The following is a 13,869-nucleotide window of genomic DNA, read 5'->3' on the forward strand; positions in this document are numbered from 1 at the left end:
TCTCGCAAACACGCGTCGCCGACACCCTCTCCCTCTCGCAAACACGCATCGCCAACACCCTCTCCCTCTCGCAAACACGCGTCGCCGACACCCTCTCCCTCTCGCAAACACGTGTCGCCGATTAGGGTTAGGGTTTGGTTTGTGTTTGATTAGGGTTAGGGTTTGGTTTGTGTTTGATTAGGGTTAGGGTTAGAACATGTACTTATCGATTTAATTCTTTTGCAGAAACAATGGATCCATTCGAACGGGACTTGGAACAGGAAGACATTTTCGCGAACTTAATCCGCGATGGTGATGGAGAAGCCGGCGGCTCCGGTGATCATGGAGAAGCCGGCGGCTCCGGTGATCATGGAGAAGCCGGCGGCTCCGGTGATCATGGAGAAGCCGGCGGCTCCGGTGATGGAGAAGACGACGGCACTTGGTCATGACGAGGTATACGATCGGTTGAGGCATTAATGGAATTCTATATGTACATATGTATATAAATTAACTGATTTTTATTCTCTTAGGCCTCCGAAGATAAGTTGGAGAAACGAGGCCCGGCAAAGAGACTCGGGCAAAAGAGACCACTTCAACATTGAAGCTATATCACCGGAAGGCCAACCTGTGGCACCCGCGAGTGTCGGAGTGACATTTAAGAATCGGTGCGGAGTTGTGGTTAGAGATCATATCCCGATCACTCGTTAGAGAATGGAACAAGACCAAGAATGTGTCCGAAGATCAGGTTGCCGATAGGTACAAGAACACACTTTTTGACGACCTCATGTCACATTTCACTTTGCCAAATTTGGGATCGGACTGCGAGAATGCCAAGCGGAGGGCGCTAGTGAAGAAATGGGCTCTTAAGAAGATGGGGGAACTTTTCCGAGCGTACAAGAACCGGTTATGGAAAGCTTATAAGGCCGAGAAGAAGCCTCCGAGTATTCGAAAACTACCTAGCGAAGCAGGAGCATAAGCGGGAAGAATTTGTGAAGTACAAAGAATCAGAGGAGGCTGTGAACATGTCAAAGAAAAACAAGAAGAATGCAAGCGAAAAGAAATATCACCATCATACGGGGCGAGGGGGCTACGAAGTAGCCATGCCTAAGTGGGATGCACAAGAGGCTGAGATGAAGCTGAATGGGATCACTCCGGAACCGGAGCGAGAAGGATGGGACATTAGGGCTCGGAATTGGTTCCTCGCGCATGGGTCGTGAGTATGATATGAAGACAGGGAACATTGTTGGAACCGACGGCGGGGTTAGGGTACCCGGGGAAGAATGGATTAAAGTGACGGCAGAAATAAAGGCGGGAAAACTAAAGTTTGCTCCCGATAGAGAGAAAGACTTGTCGACGCTTGTCCTCGGTAATCCCGAGAAGGGAGGACGAACAAGAGGCTTTGGCCCTAGTGTTCCGTGGTCGCTTGGGTTTCCGGCCGACGCGGAGACTTATAGAAGCCGAGCGAGAGCTAAAAACGCGAGCTGGAGGTGCGGAATGACAGGATGGCCGAGTTCCAACGCCGACTTGACCAGCAGCAGCGGGAGATTCAGCAGCAGCAACGGGAGATAAATGAACTAAAAGGACGGCGCCGCGCCAGATAATACCGCTGACATATCTCGGCGACGAGACAGCAAGTGTGGCCGACTCGGAGGCCCCTTCTACACGGATGATGATAGATGCCGGTCTCGGCGACCCCTTGGATGGAATCAAGGAGCAAACACCTTGTGATCTCCATGAGGTGTTCAGGAAGGTTTCTGTTAAGGTGGCGGTCGGCTATGTCTTACCGGCATTTGGACCTGAAGGTGAGCCGGCAACATGGCATGGCAATCCGATTCCAGCTGGCTATGCTCGTGTCGGGGTGGATTCAGTTGTCCCGTCGTGGGAGACATTGGAGCTTGATATCCCTGGAGGTGATGGGGGGCTTACACTCAGAGAGGTGTCTGGGAGAAATCATTCTCCGGGAAAAGAAGAACATCAAGCCGCCGAGCTGGGTAGCCCCTACCAGTCGTCCGAGCAGGTCACCATCACCTCCTCCAGATGATCGCAGGCCACCATCACCTCCTCCTACTGATCACATGTCTCCCCCATCACCCCATGGGTACGACGTCGACCACGACATCTGTAGTCCATCTCCATCTCCAGCGCCGCCGCCTCCGCCCACTAAGACTCGGAATGCACCCTACCGGAAGCATTTCAAGAGTCCTGTCCGCAAGTTGTCGCCCCTCCCAAAAGTACCAAAGGTTCCTCCCCCCGTCCTTGGGATCTTACTGTCGAGGAAAATGCGGCCGGCTGTTGCGAAACACAACTATGATCATTTCCATAAGCCAAAACCTCCGGCGCCGAGCCATACACCGAGAAGCAAATAGCATATGCTACTTCTTTTCTGAACACACCATCGCAATATGACTTACACGAGAAGAAGGATGACTATACACGCCACCTTGCGAAGGTAATTGAGGACAAGAGGGAGAATATTGCTGAGAAGAAGGGTAAGAAGAAGGATATTGCTACCACGAGCAAATCATCAGCTAGAAGTGCAACCGAGAAGAAGTCAAGTTCAACAACTCGCACCCCTCAAGGCCAAGGAAACGACAAAAGGAAAAAAAAGAAAGGAAGTTCCCCTCCTCGGAGATCAGCCCAAACAATCGATCCCGAGCACTCAAAGTGTTTAATGTTCCCAAGTTGTACCAAGCAACGAGGTGGTTTCGATATGGAAGAAGCTGCAAAGCTAGCGGCTGCACTGTGACGTTACCGTGGAGGAATTGATGGCTGCGAGCAGATATAGTTCCCACTGCTGATATAGTTCCTCAATTTGTCTACGGGGCCGACTTGGTCAGCAAAGAGCAGCTGCATAAACTGCCAACACATATGCGGAATTTGCATCAGTGGTACCTTGATGCATGCAAGGAGAACATAAGGTTCATCGTGGCGCATATACCACGTGAATATTACTACCGAAAGGAGGAGATCCATATTGAGATGAATGAACTCGGCAGTTATTCAATTTAGATGCCCTCGACAAATCTCTCATGAGTTGCTATTGCTTGTAAGTTGTTAACTACATATAAGTTCATTTTCATTCAGTTCATATTCGTTTTCAATGCATATACTCATTATTTCTTATGTGTTCTCTTATGCGGATCGAAGATCAGTGAATGCAAAAGTCACAATATTATCAATATTGGGTTTGTTGACCCAGATAAAGTAAATGTTCAAACGGTAAAGTATAACCGCGAAGAAACGGGGGGAAACCTACTCAGGTTTTTGGGCGAGCAATATTTCTGTGATTCAATATTGTTTCCTTACAACTACGAGTGAGAGTCTTAATGATCTTTTATGCACATCCAATTAATGATTTTTTCTTACTCGATGTTAAGTGTAATTCCCGACATATATACATAACATGTGCAGCTTCCACTTGGATACTACTAGACATTAAAGTTGATAAGGGAATTGTTGAAGTAAGAGACCCACTGAGTAGAGCCGTGGACGGGTTCCGCGACTTGCAGAAGTTGCTGCAAGTGTAATTTCCTTCATCGCCGCGCTATATCTTTTGTGAGATATCAATTAATTATCCACTCATTCAATCATTATTTTGCTTGGCAGGGCTTGGACAGCTTTCAAGAACCATCATAAGCAGAGTACCTGGGCAGAGAAGCTAACATTTACTCCTGTACCGTGCCCTCGGCAGCCACAAGGGACGAATCTATGTGGATACTACGTTTGCGAGTCCATTCGCATGTTAACCACTGAGAAGCAGAACAATAATAAATTCAACGTAAGCAATAACATTCACAACTTTATTTATTTTCGTCAATATTTCGTTATCAACATTGATATAGTAATACTCATCTCATTTTCCTATATAGGTCGACTACATGCGGGACACACTCCAACCAAAGGAACACCTACTAGGAATTGCGGAGGAAGCTGGCGGGACTTTTGGTTAAAGAAGTACTAAACAACAAAGGCTTGTTTAGTCCAAATAGAAGCTCTACCTCCAAATAGACGGTCGTTAGTACCGCTTGTCGATCGTGAGCTAAATGTATATATATATATGTAAGGGGAATCTACATGTAAAGGGGAATCGACTTTTCCTTCCAATATTTGTTTGATCGATTATATGAATGAACGTGTACCACTTCTAGTAGCGTACAAATATATGCAACTTTTATTTTCGAGTGAAAAAATGAGGTGGCGGGGGGGGGGGGTGCTGCATCCCTTAAACCCTAAAGCAGCAGGCCTTTTGACGCGGGTGGTAATACCACCCGCGACAAAAGGGCCTGTCCCCTGCGCGCCCCGCGGCTGCCACGTGGTGGACCTTATATCGCGGGTCGTAAGTGACCCGCGACAAAAGGTGGACCTTTTGTCGCGCCTCCCTTGTCGCGCCTGGCCGCCCGCGACAAAAGGGTCGTACGACCCGCGACATTAGGCCTGTTTTCCACTAGTGAGGTCTCACTTAAGTGTACGTGGGCAGTTAACTAGTGGAGATATTACTAGGTCAATTAGCTAGTGGGTTGTTACATACAAACTGCGTGCGTGTGTGCTGCTAGGTAGTGTTGGTCTAGCTATATAAAGTCATGTAATCAGATTGTAAGTTGAGCGGTGAGGAATATAATGGAAAGAGCACAAGTGTGTGCGCTGAAAATACTCCATGCGTGTGTAGTCTTCATCTTCTCCACTGTGTGTATCTTGGGTAAATCTCACACACTAGCTATTCACAACAACAAAGTAGCTAGTAAAATCATTTTGAGTTCCGTAAAAATAAGAAGCAAAAGAACAGGGCCGTCCATTACTCCGAACCCCGAGAGCACGAACCCATGCCGCGCTGCATCGATCGATAAAAACCCGACCCAGCATTAACCATGCGTACGTACGCGTGCTTGCCTGCATGCGTGCAAGCCTCGGCCGGACGGACGGGGAAGAGAGATCGAAATTAACTGGCGAGCTAGTATCGCTGACATGCAACAGTGCTGGGAGAGGAAAAGGTACGCTCTCGATCTCGATATTGGTAGAATTGAAATGCATTGCATACCTGCAGGTCCAGCTAGCTTATCTGGAAGAGGGCAGTGTGGGTAAAGTGAACCGACCAGTGGCAGAGCTTGACCGAGGTTGGAATTTGATAATTTGGCACCCAATCCCCAGTAGCTGAATTTTGAGTGAGAAGTGGTGTACTATATACAAAGATTTTGGGTCTCTTTGATTCGTACGAAAAAGTGTAGGAAAAACATGGTCACCATCTATTTTGATTCAAAAGAATGGGACCAAGGAAAACTAGTTTCTAGATTTTGGGTCTCTTTGATTCGTACGAAAAAGTGTGTAGGAAAAACTATGGTCACCATCTATTTTGATTCAAAAGAATGGGACCAAGGAAAGCCATTTTCTAGCCTTTGGCCTTACTTAAGAAGGAAAACATAAAATTTCTGCCGGTTATTCGCACCTCCTTTTGTAATAAATTTCCATGAAGGATAAGATAGATGCATGTAGTTACAAAATAGTATCACAACTTTAAGATCTACCAGAATCACAACTCTATTTTTGTTAGTGGTTTAGTTTTTCATATAAAGAAAATATATTAATATCAAGATGATATCAATTACACCCGCCTTTACACCAACGCGATATCAAGAGTTAGTCAAAACATCGAGGATGCACACAACCAAATAATTACAAAAAAGAGTTAGAAACATGGAAATAAACAAAACGACTACAACAAACATTATCATCATCCACAAATGATGATAGAAACTCGACGGTTACTTGAGAGGTGCACCAACCTAGCGATCACGATGCCTTCATGAAGGAACTGACGTGCTTGTTTTCATCTGGAGAGAAGTCTGGGCAAACTTCAGGCAATACCATCAACAAGGGAACCCCATTTGCATGCAAACATCGTCAGGTTCAATCAATTAAGGTCAGACCAAGAGCTTTCGCCCTCTGTTGCCACCACCGGTTAACACTTGATCTCACAACCGCACACGCATGGGCCTGCCGAGACTTGGGGGAAACAAGATCGAACATGCATGGCGACATGGGAGGAAACAAGATCCTCCGAGATGCTACGTGGCCAGCATGTCTATTCTGCTTCTCTATCAGCGAATCGACCATCTAATCCCACAAGATGTTTTCGAACCATGTTTGTTGAATATGCATTTCTATCATGTTTTTTCTATAAAAAAAAAAATTAGATCACGCGAATAGAAGACATGAACTGGTGTTTCCCATCTAAGCCAAGAAATGAAGGTGATGCACTCTTGCACATGGAAATGGAAAAGGGTGCGGTCTAATTTTGCTGGTCCACCATACTCGATCTTCCTGGTGATTTGGTTGGTTGCCCGGCCGAGAGTTATTGCGTTGCCATCAAGGTTGTGTACGTGGCCTGGGCAAAACGCTGTCTCATTAGTCATTAGGAATCGAAGCCATGCATGATGGATATATCCATAAGCACCACCATATTACCACATGGTGCAAGAATGAACATCATCTTCCAGCTGCGATTTTGTGCACAAAAGTAGTTAGGCACGCGCGTACACTTGTACGAGCATCAACTGTTCTGAATGAGACAAGCAGACACTGTGCATTTCTAATCGGACTGTGCGTTTCAACAGGAAGAGGCGATTCCGTTTTCCGGGAAGAAGCTGATGATTAGTTAAGGTGTGGGTCTGGCAGGACTGTGCACGTACCCGATCGACGTTCAACCTTCAACGGGTTCGACTACAGCGGTTAGTTTGTCCGATTGCACGAGCTAATCCATTGCCTTGTCACTGTCTTATGGCCAAATGGGCTTTATATCTGGCTGCGACCTGCCTAATGGCCGCGTCTACATGCATGCATGACAACGTATTATGATTCTGGCACCATTTATCCCCACTTGCACATATAGTTAGACATATTAATGTCATTAATTTGCTTAGCTAGCTACGTACCTCGCAGTTTTAAAGCTTCACATAGTAGCTATTTGTAGATAAAATTTTGATGAAGAATCACCCTACTAATGTACATAGTTGATATGATACAAAAACTCAATTATCCTTAAGTACCATTGCAAAAAAGGAACTAGCTAGTGATATCAGTTTCATGAAAAAATGAATTAATAAAGTAATTCTTGGTCAAAAAGCTTTATCTTAATGAAACCCAATAGGCCAATACGCCCTACAAAGAGGAATGCAGTAGGTTTTTTTTTTTTTGGAAAAAAACAACCTTACACCAAGGCCATATACATTTACCTTAAATTCTTTGTCTGCAACAGATGAATTATGTGTCCGGCATAATGTCTATTGCCAGCGTGCTAAAGTCGATAAACAAGGTAAACCATGTATGTGTAAAAAAAACAAGGTTACCTGTGTGATGCCGCCATCCATTCTTGAAACATTTTCCTTCCAGTAAAGCGGAGGAGGACCCTCGCTACTTTTAGCATGGAGTAGCTAGCCGGTTGGATAAGACTAACAAATGTTGCAATGTTCTTATTTGGCAACTCCCTATAAGCCTTTGATAACCTAAGCCCCGTGCACGCTAATTTCTCGAATAAGGGGTCCTTTTTTCAAAAGAAAAGTGCACTTAATTAGGATGTTCGAGACTTATCGGGAGTTTCCAAATGAGAAGGAGATGGACACTAATGTGGCCCTAGGAAAGATGAAGGTATAGTTGTGAATGTGTAAGAAGTTGCTCACTGTGAAGGGCGTCGTGGTTGACAGGAAGGTGCAGCTTGGCTTGACGGCAATGGGGTTCGATCACTCCAAGAGTTCAATGCTTTTGAGTGTGTGGCTCCCGAGTATACTTAAATTGTTTCTAGGGTCGAGGTCATTGCCAATGTAGATAGTCCGGAGTGTTCGGAAGAATATGAGACGATGCACCTACTAGTTGCAGCACCTTTGTTAGGTATGGGGATGGGCGATCAACATTGTTGTGAATAAGACCCAGCCGGCAGTGCACTCTCTAGTCTCCGAATTGGGTGGTGTTCATTTATCATGCAATTTTCCTAGTAACTCTAAGACCTACCTCTCAACTCTAGTATTTTTTTCAATGTTCCATAATTTTTAGTGAAAGTTGTAACTGAGCAAAGGTCTAAGGAAGGCGCTTTTCACCGGTTGAATTTGTATTGGGATCGAGTCAATGGAATGTCGGGTTACCCATATAACCCTATTTATGGGAAATCTCCTTCTTTTACCACCCGAGATATTTCAACAAAATTTAAATCCACAATTCCTTACATCTTAATCAAATAAATTTGCTTCAAAATTTCATGGTGGTCAGGTCCTCCAAAATTTTGTACCAAGATCAGGGATTTGAACTCTCACTCTGCAGAATCCGGCACCTATTTTCCCGTGAAGTGTCCACTTGCACATACAGTAAAAAACATTAAAATATATGTAATACGGCATGCATAGATGGACACCGAAGCTAGGGCATAGTCTCCTTTTCGAAAGAAAAAAAAATAAGAAAAATATTATGTGGAGCGAAAAGGACTAACTGCTCGCACAGAGAGCCTGACACAATTTTATGTCAAGCCAAGCGCAATCTACTTTACCCTCTAAATAATTCAAAATTTAAAAAAATCTGATTTTTTTTGTAGTAACTTTTCTCGAGGGAGCCGAAGCTGCCAGATTTTGTCTGGTAGTCCGGGAAAACCCCAGTCTAGGACTTTGGACATGAATTTTAGCATAACAATTGTATACTACATTCTATAAAAAGAAAATCAAGAACGCAATACCAATTGTAACCGTACATCAGTTCGTCGCTTTTAAACATCATTTAAGCATCTTCAAACAGCTCTAAGATCTCAAATTTTAAACATCACTCAACCATCCTCAATCTCATCTAAAAAAAATCCAAAGATCAAATTGTACTATAACCTAGCTAGCTAGGAACACGTAACTGAAGGCAAGGCATGTCCCTGGTAAAAAAATACCGTGTTATAAATTTATTTGGAGGAATTGAAGCTGGAGGTGTGGCAGGGCATGGAGTCCCTGGCGGGAGTACTAGCTAACCCCCGAACAATAATGGTGATCGATGATTATTTATGGAGCAGTCAGCTGTCGTTCATGGGTTGCTATCCCACGTTGCCTACATATACAGCCACCATCTCTCCCTCTTCCTCGATCACAACCACACCACCAACACCTTCTCCTCATTCCGCAGTAACTCGATCAGGCCCTACGCCCTCATTGCCACGCGCGCGTGTCAATTCATACGCGGCCGTACGTGGTGCTCTCTCCCTAGCTCTGTCTTCGCGCGCATGGCGGCGAGCGAGCAGAGCTCGGAGTCCTCGACGTCGTCCTACGCATCATCCTATTCCGCATCCTCGTGCTCGCCCAGGTCCGACGACGCCGGCGGCGGCAAGAAGCAGCTGTGCAACGGCAACGGGAAGCGAGCCCGCGACGGGGAGATGTCGGCGGCGGCGCCGTCGTACCGTGGCGTGCGGATGCGGGCGTGGGGCAAGTGGGTTTCGGAGATCAGGGAGCCGCGCAAGAAGTCGCGCATCTGGCTGGGCACCTTTCCGTGCCCGGAGATGGCCGCGCGCGCGCACGACGCCGCCGCGCTGAGCATCAAGGGCGCCCGCGCGGTGCTCAACTTCCCGGACCTCGCGCCGGCGCTCCCACGGCCCGCCTCCCTCTCCCCGAGCGACGTCCAGGCCGCCGCCGCGCGCGCCGCCCTCATGCACGATCATGACCACCGGTGCTCATCCGCACCAACCTCTCCAGCGGCCGCGCCGACCTTGCCGTGCGGCAATGCTCCGGCGGCACGCGACCAACCGGCCGCACGAGATGAGCCGAAGCAGGAGCCCAGCCGGGGGAGCGATCAGCACCAGGAGGAGCAGACGGCGCCACAGTTGGACTTGGCCGAGCTGGTGTTCGATGAGCTGGCGCCGCTGTGGGTGGAGGACGTAGTGGATTTCGCGCCGTCCGATCACTGCTGGACGGCATACGATTGTCTTGATCCGGTCGGCTTCCAGCCTCTCCTGTGGGAATATTAGACTTGCTGTACAAGACCTTAGTTTGGTTTTTCCCTCTTCCTTTCCTTGGTTTTGTGTGGTTTCCCTAGCGCAGATTAAAATGTGGCACGCTTTTCTCCCTTATATCCCTTGGTTTGTGTCTGGATTTCGACTACCCTGTAAGTTGTTCATGATATTTGTGATCAAGTTAGCTAGATGTGAGCCGAGTTTGAACAAAAGAATCCAATGTACATGTGAGTTATGTTGGTTTTGGTGCCGTAAAATTATGGGACTCTATTGGGTGAAAATAATCAACCATGCCATGCAGTTTTCAGAAGTTAACTTGCCAAAACCCCTTCACGTATGTTACACAATTGCTTGATAATAATGTTGACATAGCTTGTTTCACGACACACTGTAGGGATCACCTTTATCAAACGTAACTATTTCAATGGCGGGGAAACTAAAACTCTCGGCGATATAAGCCATATCGACTTTTACTTTCATAGGAAAGGTGTTTATCATGGAAACTTCACCGTACTAAATTCTTTAGCTAAACTTGTACGGTCGTTATCGCTGTTGATGACATGACTTAGTGTGGTCGCGATTACTATGCGTTGGCAACCACATTTTTACAAGCGATACAGAGCACATTTTCTCCTTGCTGCGCATGGATCGTTTGGATCCGTCCATGCATGTCCAAGTGGACTTAGAATTTTTGAAGTCCCAAACTACTTAGAAAAGTGTGATGTTCAATTTAGCGAAAAGTGTAAGTCGCCACTTTTCTTAATTATAACCCACTTAGACTTAGAATCATCAAAACCAAAATCAACTTAGACTTAGAGTTAATCCACATCACGTGTCTACATAAGATCATACCTATATGATTTATTACCTAATTGTCGTTGTTTGAAAATAGCAGCAGGAGATTAGCTCCTAACAACACCCAATGCAGAATCAAAATAAACTAAGTGCCCTAACCTAGCACATGGAATCATTATTACTTATTAGACAATCGTGGTCGGAGCCTTGGGAAACATTTTCTTTCGATTGGATCGATAGATTAATTTTGACAACTCGATCAGCCATTCGACATACAGTAGAGCGGTAGTACTATTTAATTTGCAGAGAAATAATAAAATGATCTCCACTTGTGTTCGTTCATAGGCGCCACGAAAGAGAATGGGTGCATGAATAGGCCGGCCGATTCGAAGATCTAAACAAGCTGTCTGATATAGGCATGTACTCCGTATAGTGTACTATATTTCTGTCGCCTGCTGTGGGTGGATCCGACGGCCTAGGTGTCCCGGAGAGAGAAAAATGGTGTGCAGGTGTTTGTCGAGCGAGCCCTCCATGAACTCGCAGTAACCATCGGGATCGATTATAGATGGCTCCAGGTCACGTAGCATTCAAATGAACTACCCCCGTGCTGTACGTGTACGTTCCGCGTCGTCCTTGTTTCCCAAGCTGCCAGGTGGTCCGGCCTTGTATATCTCGACATGCATTGATGCAGCATGTCACGTTCGATAAATAGACGAGCATCAATCTGATTAAATTTTGTGTTTTCTCACCACAGATTGATCGATCTAACCGTCTGCCATGAGAGAGAGAGGCGGTTCTACCGAACCACACCATAGAAGCATCTCCAGCCGCGTCCCCAAAGTGCTACCCAAACGATGTTGGATAGAGCATTTGGAGTACGCGTTTAGGGGACGTCGGCCCTAGCCACGACCCTAAATAAATAAAAATGAATTAAAATGAATATTTTCATTTACATTTGATTATATTTTACAAATTTGAATGAAAATGGCTAGATTATCCAACCCTAGCCTACTGGCCGTCCGGCGGCGCGTTCGACGGCCTCGCCCCGTCATCGCCTCCCCTCCACTGCAGCTCCTGCGCCGTGCACCGCCTCTCCATACGGGGTGTGACGAGAAGACGCCGGTGCATGTTCACCGCGCCGTCGCCTACCATTCCCAGCTGCTCCTGCTGGAGGGAGAGTTCAACGGCACGGCGAATCTGCTCCTCTTAGCGGGCACTGGCGTCGTCCTGCAGCTTCTTCTGCGACTCGAACGACTCGACGAGCGCCAGTTGCTGCGCCGCTGCCTCCTCCGGGTCCGGCCCGTCGTCGCCGGACCAGTCGAAATCGTCGTCGTCGTCCTCCTCCTCCTGCTCCATTTGCGATGCCGCAGCCGCCGCCAACGCAGTCGCCTCCACCGCCTAGGTAGCCGCTTCCGCTGCCGCCGCCTCCTCCCACAGTTGCTGCTCCAGCGCCTCCCGCCGCTGCCGTTGATGGAGCTCCCGCATCCGCATTCGCTCATGCAGCTCCCCAATGCGCTGGCGCTCCCGCTCTGCACGCCACCGCTCGCACATCTCCTCCGCCCGGCGCCGGCGCGCCTCTTCCGTCGTGGCAGAGTCGAACACAACTATGGTGTCCGCTAGCGCCTCCTCCTCCCACGCCTCATTCTACGCAGCCTCTGGGTCGACGTCGACTACGATGGTGGTGGAGATGGAGGTGGAGACGGTGGTGGAGGCAACTGGCCGCCGCCGGCACGGTTCGTCATTGGGTAGGTGGTGCGTAGGCGACAAGGCATGTGTTTGCGGCGAAGAAAGGGATGCCGGTGGATGTGGTGGCGACCGTTGAACGAAGGAGGCCTTTTATAGACGTCGGCGTCAAGAGAAAAGGCGGAAAGAAAGCGCGGGAAGAGGCCAGAAGCCGTGGAAAGAAAGCGTGGGAACGCGCCGTGGCATGCGAACGACGGCGACGAGTGGAGGAGTTGCAGCGCCGGCGAGATGTCTCTCCCACCCCTCTGTCGCCATTAAGGCAAAGTTGCGACGATTCGTTCGTGTATCAATGACGCGTCGGGCGCCCGTAGAGTCCCTTGTGGACCGGGGACGGGCTCGGGGCGCCGGACACCGTATTGGGTCATGCCGATCGGAAAGAGCCTTTGGGACGCGTGACTGGGAACGAAAAATGTCCGGCGTGTCCCAAAAACTTTTGGGGGACGCAGCTGGAGATGCTCTAAGTACGGCTTCAAGGAGAGAGGCCATTGTAAAACCCATCTAGCTAGGGTTATGGCCCTATAAAGAGCGACTCCGTCGATCCTGGCCTTAGGGCCTAGGGATGTGACCCCCTTGCTTGCAAAAGGCCGTTTAGAATTTATTTGAGTGTTTTCTTCGGGATGGTGAGGTGGCGGTTACTTCTTTAATTTAGAATAAGATTCTCCCTGCCCTATCCTTGCGCCCGTAGGGATGGGCAGAAGTAGTCCTGATGATGGGGGACACGAGCCAGTTTTTCGGGGCTTCACTCGCAATTACAATTCACGAACTACAGACCAAAGCAACCCCCTCTCCACCGCTCTCGGATGCTCTTCGCGCCGCCGGCCGATTCTCGTTCCTCTGCCGCCTCCTCCTCAATTCGTGACCTCCAAAGTGCAGCGGAGGGCGAGGATGACTTCCCCAAGCGATTCGAGCCGAGGCTCGTGTTCTCGGGAGCCCCCTCAGCCTCGAGAAGCTGCCCGTCGAGAAAGCGTGCTGGATTTGGAGTTGTGGGAGAATATGGTGCGCAGATACTTCCTCATCTACCTAATCCAGGCCTCGCTGGAGGAGCGTGACGCCATGTGCGAGCCCGTTTGCTGGCGGCCTCAGATCCCGCACGATCTGCCGTGCTAGCACTACAAGAAAAGTTGCCATGGCCGACGAAGTTGAAGTCGCGCCGTGGTTGCTGGTGTACCATGGCCGACGATTTTGGTCCCTCCGTGGTGCATGTCAAAACTTTTTTTTTTCTCGTTTTTGAGGCCACCTAGCCCGACGAAAGCGGCCAAAACGTCGCGTATGGTGGCCCGGGACGTGGTGCATCTCGAAATCTCGGGTTCGCCGGCCGAGTCAACGCAAATCCGCACCGCCGAGGGATGTAGGGCCCGGATGGCAGCCTCTCCGGCATTGTTTTTTTCTAGATC

The 13,869-nt window shown here is 48.3% G+C and overlaps 1 protein-coding gene across 1 annotated transcript; it reads left to right on the forward strand.

Moving 5' to 3' along the window:
- The first annotated feature begins 9,214 nt into the window (after window positions 1-9,214).
- On the forward strand, window positions 9,215-9,952 carry LOC124659702 (ethylene-responsive transcription factor ERF038-like). The gene has a single exon (XM_047197526.1). It carries the CDS (start codon window positions 9,215-9,217, stop codon window positions 9,950-9,952), a length of 738 nt encoding a protein of 245 aa, XP_047053482.1.
- Window positions 9,953-13,869: the final 3,917 nt, after the last annotated feature.

Source organism: Lolium rigidum, chromosome 6 (genome assembly GCF_022539505.1).
Source record: "Lolium rigidum isolate FL_2022 chromosome 6, APGP_CSIRO_Lrig_0.1, whole genome shotgun sequence".
NCBI classification, from domain to species: domain Eukaryota; kingdom Viridiplantae; phylum Streptophyta; class Magnoliopsida; order Poales; family Poaceae; genus Lolium; species Lolium rigidum.